Raw genomic sequence first — 17,033 nt, forward strand, 5'->3', positions numbered from 1 at the left:
GCGGTGCCACGCGGGCTGAGCACGGGACGGCCAGCGACGCAAGGCTGCGTGGTGGAGCGGGCGGGCACTGCGCGAGGCAGAGCGTACTACGCACGCGGCTGGGCGCTCGCGGCGGGAGACGGCTGTGGTGGCGTAGTGCGGCGGCTGGGAGCCCGGCCGGTCGAGCAAGCTCGTGGCCAGCCCGTTGCCGTGTCACGCGTTCGAACGCGTGCCTGAGTGCGAGTACGTGCGCACGCGGCGCCGGCCGTGACAAGGAAGCGCACGTGGCCGTGTGCGTGCCGGCTTGGCCGTGCCATGGAAACGGCCGGCGGTTCGGTACGCTCGCATCAAGGCCATGACGGGGCCAGGATCGCCGCAGCATGCGGCCGGGCGTGTGCAGCGGCCAAGCTACGTGCTTGTGCGGTCGGTGCTCGCTAGCGTGATGGTGACGTGGTGTCCCACGGCCGCGACACGGCTTGCTGCTCCAATTTGCTTGCCGAAGGAGATTAAGAGGAGAGAGACAGAGACGTGCTTGGATTTGGAGGAGTAGTGGGCAAGTGAGTGGATAGCTGCTGACATGCATCTCGCGTGGGAGAAAAGAGCAGAGGGAGAGATCGAGTGAAGGGTTGGTACTTGGTAGCAGGCAAGGAGGAGCTGGTGGTGCTCTCGTGCTACTGCTGCTGATTATTTACTTGCCGACAGAGAGAGAAGGGATAGGGGAGACAGAGGTGGGGTGGACAGGATGAATATAAGCACGAGCCACGACTTTTAGCTCGGTCAGATGCCTCGAGTTTGGTGAGAATGCATCATCATCCATCCATGACAGCGGCGCAGCAACGGTGTCCTTCGCGCGGGCGGCGTGGTCAGGTGGCTTGGATGGCAGCGGCGCTCGGCACTTCGTCTTCCGTGACGTGCGCACGATTCCTGCGCAAGGCAGTAAAGGAGGAAGAAAGGGAAGAGAAGGGTCCGGCTCACTTGCGGGCTGAGCGTGGTAAGAGGATGACGAGCGGAACCGCGAGACCCACATTCAGATTATGGTGAGGACAAAGTTGGGCCTGAATGAAAAAGATGGGCCGCAGCAGGTATTGTCCAGAATGAGATTTAGTTTAGAAAAAGATTTCGTATTTGATTTGGATTTCAGAAGTTCAAACGTAATTCTATTTATTTAAACCTTCTCCAAAAATTCCAAGAAATTCACCAAAAATTACTTTGATGACTTAGAACTTTTGTAGCAAAGTTTGAAGATTTATTGTATTACTTATTTTTTAACAACATTTTAAACATGCTCAAAGAGGGTTGTTAATGCATAAAACATGAGAAGAACAAATAAAAGCCAAAGAAAATTTTATTTATTTATTTATCTTAATTTCATTTCTGTTTGAATTTTGGGCTGTTACAGTATATGCAGTTAGTGCAAATTGACACAAAGTTAGATCTAAAAGAGAATCAATATAAACGACTCTAAACTCCAAATTAGATTGCATAATGAATATCTCGTCAAAACCACTGAATTGAACATATCACATGCCAATTTTGCAGATAGGATGGGAGAGACACGTCACACGCAAAATGCAAATGAGACTATGAGAGAAAATGTCAGCTCGTAGGATTGCAGTCCACAGCAGCTTGGGTGGCCCACAGTTGTTGTTGCTTTGTTGCACCCACCGGCCAGGGCAAGGCCGGCGTTGCTTTGCCGCCTGGCGCGCGCTCGTCCGACTGCAGGCGTGGGCTGACCGAGCGGGCCCAATTCCATATCGATGCAGGCGTGGGCTGCAGTGTGCTCGAAGGGCCGAAATTTCAGCTCGCGGGCCGACGGTCCCGCCCAGCCGCTCTGATCTGTCGATTGGCATGGGATTAATTCCTATCGAAGAATTACTGTATAGCTAGCCCGTCTTAGTAGGTGAGTTCAGAAGATGGGCCCATAAGTCAGTGGCGCAAGGTCACTAATGCAAAGAAGACTCGCCTAAGCGTTCTGGAGTGAAGATTGCTCGGATTCATCGCTCACCTATACCAGACAGCAAAGCAAGATTATGTGCAGCAGAGACGGAATTCCTGTTCTGTGGGGAGTACCATAGAATATTTTGTTGGAGTTGTTCCAAATTCACTCCAGGATATAGGCCGGGCTTCTGACGGAGCGGAGGCCCATCGCCGGAGACTCCATAGAATGTTTTGTACGGTACAGCATATACACCCTTGCTAGGGTTTCGTGGAGACTTGATTCTCTTGTAAGCCGCCATAGGCGTGTAACCCAAAACTCCTGAGATAGTGAGATTGTTGCTGGCTGGTACCCGTGGTTTTTCCCCTTCATATTGAAGGGGTTTTCCACGTTAAATCGTGTGTCTCCTCTGTGGCTTGATTCTTTACTTCATATTTCCATACGTCGTTCATAACATGTTGTATCGCAATGTTCATTCAATAACAATCTATAATAAGCTACCACAGCGTACAGGCAAAAGCGTTTCAATTTCATCTCAATTATGCATCACAATGGAGTCAGCGATGCGTGAAGCACGTCTTCTCCCGTCCGACAAGAACTGGCCAAACGCCGCGCGCGACGAGCCGCCGGCCTTGCAGGCGACGGCCGCGGCATCCCTGTGCGCCGCCACTCGCGCCCTGAGCCGCTCCCCTTCCTCGGACTCCATCACCAGCCTGACCTTGGCCTCCACCTCCCCAGCCGTGACCATTCCCTGCTCCCACCCAGCCATCTCCACGCCGACCCTGCCCTCCTCCACCATGAACACCTTGTTCATCCTCTGCTCCGCGTACATCGGCCAGCAGAGCATCGGCACGCCGGCGGTGATCCCCTCCAGCACCGAGTTCCACCCGCAGTGCGTCAAGAACGCGCCCGTCGCCCGGTGGCGGAGCACCTCCACCTGCGGCGCCCAGTGCTTGACGACGAGGCCCCGGCCCTTGGTGCTCTCCAGGAACCCGTCGGGAAGGAGGGCCTCGAGGTCCGCGTCGGCGCCGGACTCGAACAGCCTCGGCGTGTCGCCGCTCACAGGGGCGCGCACCACCCAGAGGAAACGGTGGCCGGAGTTCCGCAGGCCGGCGGCGATCTCCCTGAGCTGCTCCTCCGAGTGGGTGGCGGCGCCGGTGCTCCCGAAACAGAGGAACACGACGCTGCGCTCTGGCTGCGCGTCGAGCCACGCGAGGCACTCGTGCTTGTCTTCTGCCTCGGCGCCGGCGGCGCCAGAGGCGACCAGTGGCCCGACGCAGTACACCGGAGGCACCCTGCACTCTCCGCCGGGAAGAAGAATCCGCGGGTCCCGGAGAGCCCCCGTAGCCCGAGGTTCCAGCGACGCGAACGTGTTCACCAGGATGCCATCGGGCTCCGTGTTCCGGCGCATCAAGTTCATCATCTGCTTGTATATCTCGGTCTCCGGGTCCAGGAGCGTTTCGCGCAATAGGTACGACGCCGGCATGGGAGGGACGCCGTGGAACTCGAGAGGGGCGTCTCCGAGCTCCTTGAAGCTGGGCTGGCCTTCCGCGCGGAACCAGGGGAGCTGGAGGAACACGGCGACCGTGGATGCGTTGACGCCGTAGAAGGTGTAGGCCGGGACCCCGAGCTCCCTGGCGACGTCGAGCGCATCGGCAGAAGGCGAGTCGATGACCACGGCATGGACGCTCCGAGGAGGCAGGGAGGAGATGAACTCGCGGAGGCGTTCGTTGTAGCGCCTGATGATGTCGAAGTACCAGAGGAGCGGTTCGCCGTAGTCTGCGACGGCGGGAGGGTTCTGGATGCGGGGGAGCCTGTGGATGGCCAACGACGGCTTGGCGGCGGCGACGCGGTCGACGGCGGCTGCCAGGGCGTCGTCGTGGTCCAGGGTGAGGTCGATGAGCGCCGCCGTGACGGCGTAGCCCTCCTCGAGGAGGACGTCGGCGAGCTGCATCATGGGGACGAAGTGGCTGACGAAGACGCCGGGGTACAGGACGATTGTCTTCTTCATGTTCATGGCTTTGATTCTCTGCCTGCTTCGTGGTGCTGGATGCTAATCGGCTCTATCTTTGCAGTAGAACTCGTGGCCAGCCCGAGCTCTTGCTTTCGGGGAGAAGGGTGTTGATTTCGCGTCGACGTTGGAGTGAAGATATATATGAGAGAGAGCCGATGGAATGCTAAGTGTGGATAGCTAATTAAAAATAGTGACAGTTCGGCTAGACTTATAAGCCAACTAAAAAGTTGAAACGGCTGATTTGTTGTGAGAGAAAAATATTGTTCGGTGGCTGATAAGCCGGCTGATAAGCTAAAGTGAACATCGAAAAAAATGCCGGGTATACATCAAAGTTCAGATTTGAAGAGGCGTTGAACATGTTTCACAAGGGAGTATCTGTACCAACCAGTACTCAAATAGATTCAAGTCCAACGAATCTGTATTAATTGAGGAAGCAAAGCATCGGTCATTACTAAATTTTTCTAATAAATCAAGCCCCATTTCCTTTGTCACCGGAAACCAGGTACGGTATCAAGTTACTCGTTGAGTGACTGGAACGGAGATAATCTCATTCTCGAGTATCTTAAGCTCAATAATTTTTTTTTCTAATAACTACTTAATGAGCATGTTCCAATATCTTTTTCCAATATCCTGAAAACCAGATTTGCTGACATGGAGAATTTTCTGTTTGGTTTTGCTGACTAGGAACGACCCGTCAGCAGCCCCCTCCCCTGCTAATCCAACTTCTCGCATGTGCCCTCCCGTGATTCTTTGGTTTCGCCGGCACCCAGCTCCGCCTCCCCTCCACGCCGCAAGCAGCCCTCGACCATGTAGCCACCTAGCCTTGCTAAGCCTGCCGGGTGCCGGCGCAGTGCCCATACTCCCAGTAGCACGTACCCCCACGTGGAACTAGACCCTGCGTCGCTGTCGATTACCACGAGTCAAATGGATTCTATTGGTAATGAAGAATATGCCAGAGGAAGGAATCGATGAGAGACTCGCTATGGATGTCGAATTTGACCGGCAAACGCAGACTCTGCCAGCGCGTTCTCTCCGTCCGCTCTCGAGCGCCGCAGTTCTTTCCGTTCCCGAGAACCGGCAACCAGCCCCACGTGCCGCCTTGCAGTGCCCGTGCCGTCGGCGGCTCGCCCCGCTCTTCAATTCCTATGTCTGCTCCTCCTCATGCTCCGGACCATGCTCCACCTGCTACGGTGGCCGCCGGCGGGGTTCGAGGAGCTCGTCAGGGAGCACTTCTGCCGCCGCGGCAGGTTCATGCTCTGGTCGTGCGAGGCGTTACCTGCAGGAGCGCTGCGACGTCGGGACGCTCGACGACGACGCGCGCGCCACGGTTGAGGAGAGCAGGGAGCGGCTGCTCCTGTTCAGGCTCGCCCTCAGCAGCGTCGGACTGTAGCTCGCCCATCGCTAGCCTGACGTCCACTCGGCCGAGCGAAGGGGATGACTTGTCAAGCTGATGTGTCAATCCTAGTAAACTGATTTGTCCTGCTAGTGATTATATACGCAGCCTGGAACCTCCGGAAGGAGAGATGCATGAGAGTCTATCAAAATAAGGCCATGACTATGGATCAACTAACCGGTACCATCAAGCAGAACGTAATGGCGTACAGGGAGGCTACTAATGTAGTTCAATAAACCATGTACGGTACCCTGGGTACGGAATACCCGAGCCATTCCCGCGAGCCGCGCGCGAGCGCTCCCTCGCAGGCTCGCACCGCCCCCTTTTGCAGAATCCGCTTCCAGGTAAGCGAATCTTTGAAGAGATCCTTCCACTGTCTTTACTATCATATCCTCTCCTCCTACCCTTGGACTTTTTTCATTTCTTTAATTTTTACACACCGCATACAGCAACAGCTCACCTACGACAGCCAGCCAAGAACGGTTGTATTGTATAGTACTTTGCCGATAAGATACGCACAAGCACGAACAGGAATAACAGTCTCTTTCCAAATTTGATTTCCCCCACAGCTAGCGCAAGGAGATCGTGCTAATGGATGCAATAATACTGGCGCATGGCATGCGTGCAAATCATGGCAGGGCCCAGTTGATTAGGAAACAACCAATCATTTCTTGGGGGTATCAATCATGGACAGATCGTGGATGAACCGTGATCGCCATGTGAATTAACAAATGGGATGTGAACAGAATTAGTAACTGCTAATCCTGGAAGTGGTCTGTCAAAAGCTCTCTGATCTTGGAAAGGTTAACAGGTTTGCCCTGATGCCAAAAAAAAATTTCAACAGGTTGGTCTCTGAACAACATATTCAGAAGAACTCTGTTCCATTTTTGCTTGGCATCTTTTGCAGCAGCGAGCGGATCACACGAGGGAGCAAGCAAGCATATGCTCTGCTCGCTCCCCCATTCCTAACCTAGCTAATCTTCCTTGCCCCCAAATGTTAGCTTCTTGTTTGAGGCAGCGGCGGCGGCGGATCTATGTCCAAAAAATGGGGAAAAGAAAAACAAAAAATGGTTTTTTTCCCTAAGAGTAATCAGTCCCTGCAGATGCCGGGCGATTATCTGATCCGGCTGCAGAGCCGGGACACGTCGGAGGGGCGGACGGGCTTGAGGAGGAAGTCCTCGGCGCCCTCCTCCAGGCACCGGGTGATCCGGTTGGGCACGTTCTCCGACGACATGATCACCACCGGGATCTCCTTGAGCTTGGACGACTCCTTGACGTGCTTGAGGAGCTCGTACCCGGTCATCCCGGGCATCCAGTAGTCCGTGATGATCATGTTCACGTCGGGCAGCAGCCAGCAGGCCGAGCGCGAGCAGCTCCAGCGCCCTCGTCGCCGATTCAACAGTGGGCACTGCAAAGATTCGAGAACACACAATTTAGCCTCCCAATTCGTAACTGCTGAGTCGATCACTCGTCGATCAAGAAGGAACAGCACACTTTGTTCGCACATCCATCGAAATTTACCTCTGTATTCGTAACTGCGGAGGATCGAATGCTCGTCCTGTCGTAACAGCCTGAAAGCTTCCTCTGTTCCTTGCATTCTTACTGTGTTCTATTCCTGACCCTGTTCTTCGTTCACCTCGTCTACTTCTGCTTCATCTTCATCCTGTGCGCAGGTGAATATACAGATAGAAATCCATTTCACATGAGTGTATATATATATATAGGGAGAGTATATATATACATGAGTGTGTGTGTGTATATATATAGACACACACACAGTTATAAAACCACCGAGTAGAAGCCTCTGACACTTGCATGCACCTGGTTATAGAAGAACTGTAGATGAGGGTTTGCTCCATAAAAACCTGATAGCCAAAACTACTGTACAGTCATGCTCCTTGCACAAAACTAATTAAATACATGAACATACTGACAGATAGATATGAATGAAAAAGATGCTCCATATAATGTAGATCCTGTAAGGAATCTGATATGCACAAAACCGGGAATACATAGAAACACTAAATAACTTGCAAATTAATTGAGTGCAGTTCTTCTGCAAATGCAGTAGACAATATATGTATACAAGTTGTAGCTCCAGCCTCACTACTAAAGGGATTAATTTAACATGCAGCACATGATTTAGAACAGTTTTTTTGAAAAGGATAAACTACCAACAAAAACTGAGGAGATTTGGAATGGCAGATGCATGCCTTAAATGCTGGGGTTCAGATAAAGATAAGACGGCAGGTCAGACAATAGTGTGGAGTCCAAATGGCAGAGGGGTGCAGTTCTTCAACGATGGGAAAGTCGCTGACCAACGATGTAGGAGCTTGTTATGAGGACATCCAGCATTGACCTACACCACGATCACTTCTCATGATTCAGTTCTGAAATTTAAAGATGCATACAAAGATGGAATATCCAAGCCTGAAATTCCAAAATACCCTTATTAGAGCATGCCATCCATTTATTGACCATTATTAATGGGGTCATGAGGATGGGTTAGAAACAAGTATTAAGAAATGGAACAAAGAAATTTTGAAATTCACAAACTTTTGTCGGTATGCATCTGCTTATTGCATCAGTGAAACAATAGTAGAATATGGCAGAGCAGGTTTGCCCTGTTCTCAATATAATCCTTACGTTCATTCCACTGTTATAGGTCTATTTAATTAGAGGTTGTACTCACAAACAGAAGCTATAAAATAATATGGTAGAGAAGTTGGAATGGGCAAAGAGTAACAAAAATATAAGAAGCTATAAAACAATATGGTAGAGAAGTTGGAATGGGCAAAGAGTAACAAAAATATAAGAACCATTTTTTTCCTATACTACGAAGATCTGACCTCAATATTTGGATGGCATGCTTGATCTCTTATTGTAAACTGTCAAATTAAAATGATATGACCAGTACAAACTACATGAGCATAAGAAAAGCATGCAGAAGGCTCTGCGTACATCAATCTCACAATTCCATGCTTGCAGTTGCCATCGCTGGACATGAGTACAATCCACCACAGCTTGCTTAGCCTACGATAGAACTCTATGTCCCTAGTCCAGCATCGAAGTAATTCTAGAGATAAATAAAATGTCACATTGAGCTGACCAAATATACTAGAAAAAGTAATTTCTAGAGATAAATAAAATGTACAAAATGATTACATGCAAACCACATGTCCTAGCAGCAGATGTAGACTAATTGTAATGAATCATAGTTCCAAATGTTCTTCATTGTGCCTAATTTAATTACATTCACGAGGATGGAAGTACCCCAGTAGTGAAAGACAATGTCCAACGTGAGCTGAGATCAATGGCGTACCGGCCGGTGATACATCTGAATGCCCTTGACCTGAAACGAAAATGCCAATACTACCATCAAAGATAGCACAATGATTCTAAGACTGAAAATGCAACGATAGCTACTTCAACCAGAAATTCTAAGAGTTTTTCAGGTGGTAAATAATACTCGATCCACTCATAAACACCATAAATTCACAACATTATGCTATGATACCCGCAGCCAACGTATCCTGTATACAGTTAGCTATTTAATAACTATTGATCATTTTCACCATGGTGGCTCGGCTAGTTTTGAGATAGTCCAGCACACGCTAAACCCACACACGCCATCCTACATCGCCACCCCGATTCACTAGCGGTGCTGGAGCCATCTGAAGGCCACTGCCGCTTCACCATCTTTGTCCCCGGACAGATGAGGTGGAGACCCGAAGGTCAACGGGACCTCCTACGCATTACCCCAACACCGGCGTCCCCTTCACCGGCCACTGCACCAAATGAGATGGTCGGGTCGTCGCACAACGTTGCCACCGGTTGATTACTCAACTTATTTACTAAGATATGTTTATGTTCTAAATGTTAAGATCCTAGTTTTAGTTAATCTAAGCAACGTAGATTTCTTAAAAAAACACAGAGACACAAGTCCTGATTTGGGATACTCATCACCAGTTTTACCCCCCAAGCAAACGGTGCTGGATAATTGATCCAATGTTGAACATGAAACTCATCTCCATCGGTGAAGGCAATAAACTCAGGGACAGATTCAAGGCCCACTACTCGAGCTTTGACAATTAAACGAGGCCGATGAGCAGCCGAGCAGGTCACGTTCCCAAGAATTTAGGCGTGCAAAGTAGCTAATGGCCTGCTCAATGTCTTCTGATTCCAATTATCAAGAGGGAAACCTAAACCTCTCGGTTCAAATCAACAGCTTTCCAACTACCCCATTTAATCCATCATGCTTTTCCACAAAGATATATAGACCCACCCCTAAAATGACAGTGACAGGAAATCCACCTCGTGCTCCAGCAATGGGTCATTCGTGACGATGGCAGTGTCCTCGTGTCCCTGCTCAATGTCTTCCTGATTCCAATTATCAAGAGGGAAACCTAAACCTCTCGGTTCAAATCAGCAGCTTTCCAACTACCCCATTAAGTGGGTGTTTGGAAGAGGGGTGCTAAACTTTAGCACCCCCACTTTAGTCCATTTTAGTCACTTGTGCTCCCAAACAGGTGAGCTAAAACTAGTGGACTAAATTTTAACCCTCCACTAATCCTTTAGTCACTTGGGGTAGCTAAAATGAACTAAATAGACTAAAAAGTGGCCCCCGGACCACTTTCCCCCCTACCCCCCTCCCCTCTCTCTCCTCCCCTCAGTCTCTCTCTCTCCCCCCGTCGCTAGCCTCCCCGTCGCAGCCGCCAGCGCGGGTCATGACAGCCGGATGCGAGGATAGTGCCGCCGAGGAGCATCCGTCGCGGATCCAGGTGGGGTCGCAGCAGTGGCCCACAGCACCTGGCACGGCGCGAGGCCGATGCCACGGCCGCCGGAGCCTAGGCGCGGTAGGGCAGCGCGCAGACCCTGGATTCCGCACGGCGTCGGGCTAGGGTAGGTGCAGGTCGCGGCGGTGAAGCCGGGTGGCCTCCGCCGAGGGGGCCTAAGCCACGCCGGGGTGCCGCTGCCAGCCGCGACGCGGGGGGTCTCGCTCGCCTTGCCGCCGCTGCTACCGCCTCCGACCGGCGAAGGGGGTGGCTGCGGGGGAGGCAACGACGGTGCTGATGGTGGTTGGGGAGGATGAGGCGATGAAGGTGTGGAGGAAGAGGAGGGGCTTGGGGTTTGAGATCGGGGTGGTGCTCCTGCGTATGAGAGGGTTCAGGGTCTTGAGGAAGGCCATGGAGGGGCAGCTATGCAGGGGTAAAAAGGGTCATTTGGTATAGCAGGTGCTAAACTTTAGCACCCCTCCCAAACACCTCCAAAGGCTAAAGTTCAGGATTAAATTTTACCACCCTCCTCCCAAACAAGGCCTAATCCATTATGCTTTTCCACAAAGGTATATAAACCGACCCCTAAAATGACAGCGACAGGAAATCTACCTCGTGCTCTAGCAATGGGTCATTCGTGACGATGGCAGTGTCCTCATGTCCCGGGTGCTAAGAGTTTTTTGGATCATGACTAATTTTTAGTTCGGGTCACATCGAATTTTAGATATCAATTAGAAGGACTAAACGTGAACTAATTATAAAACTAATTGCATAAGCCGTGGCTAATTTACGAGATGAATCTATTAAGCCTAATTAATTCATGATTAGAACATATTTACTGTAGCATCACATGATCAAATCATGGTTAAATTCGTTCCGCGAATTAGCCTTCATTTATGCAATTGGTTTTATAATTAACCTATATTTAATACTCCTGATTAGTATCTAAACTTTAGTCTCTATCTTCAAACGGAGCCTAATTTTGAAGAGTTTGTGGTTGATTGGGTAATTCATCTTAGCTTAGAAAATGGGAACACTTCAGCCCCCTTTGATAGGGCTACAGCTCCTCCTAAAATGGGGAGGAGCTGGAGGAGCTACTTTTTTTAGCTTCGGTTTCTCCATGTAAAACGGTTCCGGTCCCTCTCTAAGGACGGAGCCGTTTTTTACCAAACTGTTTAGTAGGGCTTTACTTGGAGCCGCAGGAGAAACTAAAGCTGGAGCCCTGTAGCCACCTTGGCTCCACTTGCTCAAAGACATTCTGGTATGAAAACGAGGCACTGCTACATAAAAAAGTAACTGGAAATTCTTGAAAGTGAGTTTGGAAAACCTTCAGCAGTAGCGTACATATCCTATTCAATATCTTAAGGCCAATCTTAGTGGAAGTTTCATAAGTAGTTTCATGAACATTAAAATTCATGCCACATCAGCAATTTTGCTAAGTTGGCAAGGTCTTTATGATGAGAGAGGAAGGGGAGTTTCATCATATGTGAGAAGAGTTTCATCCCCATGAAACTTAATCGGCACAGTTACTAGTTCCTAATCTTCGTAATGGTACAATGAAATTGTGCACTAAGACTAGCCTAAGACAACCATGTGTTGAAGATCATCGAATATGCACAAATAATAAGAATATGAGCACGAGGGATCCTACATTACTCGATGCATGGTCACGTCATACACGTCGTATCGACTAATGGAGACATATACCGGTAGCTAATATTAGGCCAGTCTCAATGGTAGTGTCATGAGGTTTCATGGTCATTAAATCTCATGCCACATCATCAAAATTGCTGATTTGACAAGCTCATTATGAGGAGAGAGGAGAAGAGAGAAACCCACTTCATGAAGCACAATAAAACTTGCACTAAGCATGTTATGGTTTTATGTCACGACACATTTAATCGTAATACAATGTAAGAATTAAATGATACAACATATTTATGAAACTGTGCAATAAAACTATATGCACTGAGAGTGACTGTTCGTTTTATTGAAAAGCTAACATGACACTCTTTGTACAGTGGCCTAAAGATTAAATGGAAAACACAATTGGAGTCGTGCATGGAGAAAACAAATAAACACGATACATATGACAATCACAGCAGATGGACGGCACATGAACAAATAGACATGCAGTCGGCGGGTGCAGGGGGGCTTACCGCTTACGCCCCACTACCTCCACACAAACACCACAAAAATGCCAGACGGCCGGAGCAAAGTGTCTGCCCTGACGATGTGCCGTCTGCATTGTGCGTGCAGTCGTTGTGCCGAGCTATTCATTCGTACGGGGATTAGATGGGATCATTTTCGTGCGTGTGTAAATACACTCATCCGGTGATCATGAAGATGGTTAGCTGTTCAAACTCTGCATAGAATAGCGTCGCATTTCTAAATCTGGATGTCTTGGCCCTCGGGGAAATGTCAAGCTGATCGGTTTATGAATAATGTAGTAGTGATATTACAGCTTGGAATCAGAAGGGATCCTTATTCTCAGTAGAAGAAATCAGCGGGGAACCGACCAGCCTTCAGGCTTGAAGTTTATAACCGCCGGCTCCAGCTGGATAGAAGCATCTCCATCAGTTTTCAATAAATATTTCTCAATAACTAGTTAATAGCGATATCCCAATATCACTTTCACTATTATTGGAGGAGTTGCTTTTGTAGTCTCCCAATAATCTCATCCCAATCCAACTACCGTATTGGGAGAGTCACAACTCCTTTATTTAAGAAGATTTGGGGTGAATTATTGGGTTATTCCAATAATTATTGGGAAACAGAAAAGGTAAAGGGAGACTGCTGGAGTGTTATTTTCTTATGGAAAAGTCTATTTTACTCTCCTTATTTATTTACTTTGTCCACTTAACCCCCTAAGCAAAATTTAGGCTCACTTTACTCCCCCAAACTATTTCATTTGGTCCAATCTACCCCTAATTAGATTTCTCTCTTTTATTTCTTTGCGTACAAATTGAATTTAATTTCAGATTTTATCTGTTGACTTATAACATGATGCTCCATGTTAAAAAAATATATTAGAATTTTTCATAATTACTTTTCGTACAGTTTTGTATATCTAAGATCAATTTCGTATTAATTATTCCTAACCTATGAAAATAACCATGAAAATTTCTTAGTATAATTTTCTAACATAAGGCATCATATTTTGTACATGGTCACAAAATTTAAACTCAAAATTCAACTCATACACGAAGAAACAAAAAAGAGAAATCTAATTAAGGGGTAGATTGGACCAAATGAAATAATTTAGGGGAGTAAAGTGAGCCAAAACTTTGTTCGGGGTGTTAAGCGGACAAAGTGGATAGATGAGGGGAGTAAACTAAATTTTTCCCTTTCCTTATCAACTCTTCCAACTCTTCCCAATATGATAGCTGCTGGAGATTCTTTTAAAGACTACTCCACTTCAGTTTGCAGAAAAAAATGCGCGCAACGCAGGCGAGTTGTTCTATCCTACTACCTCCCATTTCTAATGCTAGTAGGGTAGAAGAAGTCGCCAAGATATCCTATTCACACCCGATCGAACATGATTGGGGTGATTGGATCAGGCAAGCAGCGAGGCGATAGGAGCAGCAGGCCGTGCCTTCCTGCTCACGCTGCGTCGTGGGCTTGTGGCTGCTGACGTGCCCTGCCGCTCGGTGGCCCAGAGGTAACGTGGGCTCGCATTCACATACACGGGCTTCTATGGGCCCTAAAAGGTTAAGGCTCCTTCCTTCTTGCTTGCTTGTTGTTGTTTTCGGGAGAAGTTGTGTTGCCCGCGGGCTGTTTGCTGTTGGCACGAACGACACGCGAAAACAGGGCCTCGACGCTGTAGCCTGTCCCACTGCTGCAGCCTTTTGTCACTGACTGACTGGTGCGGGAAGTTGGGAAAACGAAGCGGGCAACAGGACGCGCGTAGGAATCTATGGCCCGGAGAGAAGAAATCGGGAGACCGAGCGGGGAGCGTCGAGCCAGACTGACGACGCACAGACCCTGACGCCCGCCGCGCCACACGTAAACCTACCACGTGAACTGTTGCCCCAGAAGAACCAGAAAAGCTCATGCTCATCGTTCCGTCCCCCCACAAACTGTTCCTCAAGTTCATCAAAAGGCAGTTCACTTCATTCACAAAACGAAGAAACAAGTGATTAACCCCAAGGTTAAAAGGCACCGAGATTACAGATGTTCATAGTACTCGATCATTCCCGCCAACCTCCACTATGCAAAACAAGTTACTACTCCGCCGTAACTAACAACTCCTACAGAATACCGTGTATCAACAGAGTGGCATTGCCTTTCTGAATTTACAAGAACGCAGCATCCCTGCTGCTGCTGATCATCATCAGGCAGAGCAGGAGGCCAAGAAGGACGTGGAGGATCCGCGGCGTCGAGGCGGCAACCGCCGAGCTCGTGCTCCCGGTGTGCTCGAACTGCAGCGAGTCCACGGCCAGCGGCATGTTCTCCTGGTCCGGGCTGCACCGCGGCGCCGCGCCGCCGCTGCCGGACTCCGTCGGGTGCGCCGTGTAGAGCATGGCGCGGAGCACGGCGGAGACGGTGGGGATGTAGGCCGTCTTGTTCTTGGCCAGCAGCCACGTCAGGCCCATCAGCTGGCAGTCCCGCCCCAGCATCCGCCGCGCGCGGTCGCCGCCGGTGACCTCGCGGCTCACGTTCCCCTTCAGCTGCATTATCCAGCAATGAAGGAAGCACACAAGCCAGAGACTGCAAGTTAGAACCTTCTATTCGAATTCGAACAAGACCCTGAAGAAACGCAGATGCAGTAAATGTGGTTCATGCAGGGGACGTTCTCGCAATGCAGGTTTTGTTGCCAAGTAGGTGGGTTCTGTTCCAGACTCCCAGCACACAACGTTGGATTTGGCTTGCACAGACTCCCTCAGTAAATGCTACCCATGCATAACAACCTGTTCACGCCGATGCACATGCACATTATGCACACTTAATTTCAGCAGACGTGTTACGGCAAAGCAAAAGCTTTCGCCGTCCTTTGGAAGAAAAAAAAAACAGCAGACTTCAGCAATGCACGCAACAGAACATCGTCAAAAAGTTTTTTTAGTCTCCTTAATGCAGCATGGTTGTTAGTTGTTACAGATACAGCACGCATGACTGTTCGTCAAGATTCAGATGCCAATCTGGATGCAGGACAGGCAGGTGGAGGACAAGCTCGGCTCAATTATCCACAAACGCCGCCAGCGGTGGTTAGCCGACTAAACATTCATAATTGGAAAAGGCTTCGGACAATGTGGCTCATGCCATGCTGTCTGTCGTCTGATCTCCCCGCAACACTACTGTACTAAGCCATGGTCCTGCAATTAGCTGGCAGGGTAAATGGTAGATTGCCCTTTGCCACGGTGCTTTCAGAAAGAAAGGGCAATTGAGTACTAGTTTCAAGTACCAAATGATTAGTGGTGATCAGTTCAAGAACAAGCGGCTGGTCCATTTAGGCATTCGAAAGTTTAGACAATGATGTGTTCAGAAAGGAGCTGCTGCTTTGTGGGAAAGCCCGAAAGGGGATCTCCTCCCATGGATGCTATAAAGTTGGTGTTCTTGCAAGAACGAAGCAATTGGAAAAAAACGTTAAGAGATTTTCCTATAACAAAGTAGAAATTAGCCAATGGGTTTATGGAAGCGTCACAATTTAGCAAATAAACATTTTTTTATAACCAGAAATTAACAGCACTTGAAATGTAACAAGTTGAATCCCAGAAAGTAAGATACAGCAATCAAGGATTCGTGGGAAATGAAAAGAGAAGGGACAAGAACAGAAAAGGTAAACCAAGGCAAAGGCAATGGCATTACCTTTTGCAGAGCTAGCAAGAAAGGATTTGTGGGAGGAAAAGCTAGCAAAGCAAGAAAGGAGCTCACCTTTTGTAGGGACTGGACGCAGCGGGAGCAGCCGGAGTAGGAGGCGTTGCGGCAGCTCTTCTCCAGGTCCTTGACGGCAGCGGTGGGCGTCGCGTTCTTGGCCGCCGCGCCGACGGCGAACGCGGCGGGGCAGCGGAGCGAGCCGATCTGGTGGAGCCGGATGCCGCAGAAGCAGAGCACGGTGTCGCACGTCCTGTTGGGCGACGGCAGCGCCACCCCGCGCTTCTCCAGCGCGGCGCCCAGCGCGTCGACGCACCGCTGGTTGTCGTAGGGCACCATGGGCCCGTCGTCGCCGGGCCCGAGCCCCTCCTCGCCGGAGAGCGCCGAGGGCGCGGGCGCCGGGGGCACGGACAGCGCGGTGCGCGCGTGCGCGGCGAAGAGCCAGGCCGCGAGCACGGGGCAGCAACGCCCCCGGTCGAGCGAGCCTGGCCCGCCCCCCGCGCCGCACGCCGCGGCCACGCCGCCGAAGAGCTCGGCCGAGAGGTCCAGGTGGCAGGGCGGCGAGGAGGCGTTGGACGGGGACGAGGAGTTGGACGGGGACTGCGCCTGCGAGAGCGGGAACGACGGCACGTCGGAGGCGCAGGCCGACCCGGCGAGGAGGGCGAGGAGCAGCGCGACGGCGAGGTGCGAGTGCGCCGACATTGCCGCCGGCGAGGTGGAGTGGACCAGGTGGCGGCGGCGGTTGTGGGCGAGAGCCAAGAAGTGAAGTGTGTGGGAGCGTGGGCTCTGGGGACCGGGTCTTGTATAAAAGAGCCGGACCGGACCCCGGGGTCCGTGATCGGGAGGGGATGTCTGTTGGAGCTCTTGGTTCAGGGGTTTACGGGGTTGGAGAGGGCGAAGTTTATAGTATGCAACAGTAACATTAGAAATTACATTACATGCACAATGGTTTCACCCTTTGGTAGTTCGTCGTACCTGTAATAGTGTAACCTAAGAGCCAATTTCCGTGTCGAGTTCTTGGCATCAAACCTTTCAAAAAGTGTCTCAGTTTGTACCCTATGTAAACACTTGGTTCATCTATACTTTTAAGTCTACTTAAGTGTTCTGTAAAAAATATAAAGAGAG

The 17,033-nt window shown here is 50.1% G+C and overlaps 2 protein-coding genes and 1 pseudogene across 2 annotated transcripts; all 3 read right to left on the minus strand.

Annotated features, from left to right (window-relative positions):
• Positions 1-2,364: 2,364 nt before the first annotated feature.
• On the minus strand, positions 2,365-4,070 carry LOC101781018 (anthocyanidin 5,3-O-glucosyltransferase). Its single transcript, XM_004957950.2, has one exon. It carries the CDS (start codon positions 3,930-3,932, stop codon positions 2,451-2,453), a length of 1,482 nt encoding a protein of 493 aa, XP_004958007.1. The 5' UTR covers positions 3,933-4,070; the 3' UTR covers positions 2,365-2,450.
• A 2,000-nt stretch (positions 4,071-6,070) lies between these two features.
• LOC101779955 lies at positions 6,071-6,919 on the minus strand (annotated as a pseudogene).
• A 7,269-nt stretch (positions 6,920-14,188) lies between these two features.
• LOC101781421 (uncharacterized GPI-anchored protein At4g28100) lies at positions 14,189-16,786 on the minus strand. Its single transcript, XM_004957951.3, has 2 exons — positions 15,969-16,786; positions 14,189-14,767 (listed from the first exon to the last, which is right to left on the minus strand). The coding sequence occupies exons 1-2, from the start codon at positions 16,608-16,610 to the stop codon at positions 14,393-14,395; spliced, it is 1,017 nt and encodes a 338-aa protein (XP_004958008.1). The 5' UTR covers positions 16,611-16,786; the 3' UTR covers positions 14,189-14,392.
• Positions 16,787-17,033: the final 247 nt, after the last annotated feature.

Source organism: Setaria italica, chromosome II (genome assembly GCF_000263155.2).
Source record: "Setaria italica strain Yugu1 chromosome II, Setaria_italica_v2.0, whole genome shotgun sequence".
Classification (NCBI taxonomy): domain Eukaryota; kingdom Viridiplantae; phylum Streptophyta; class Magnoliopsida; order Poales; family Poaceae; genus Setaria; species Setaria italica.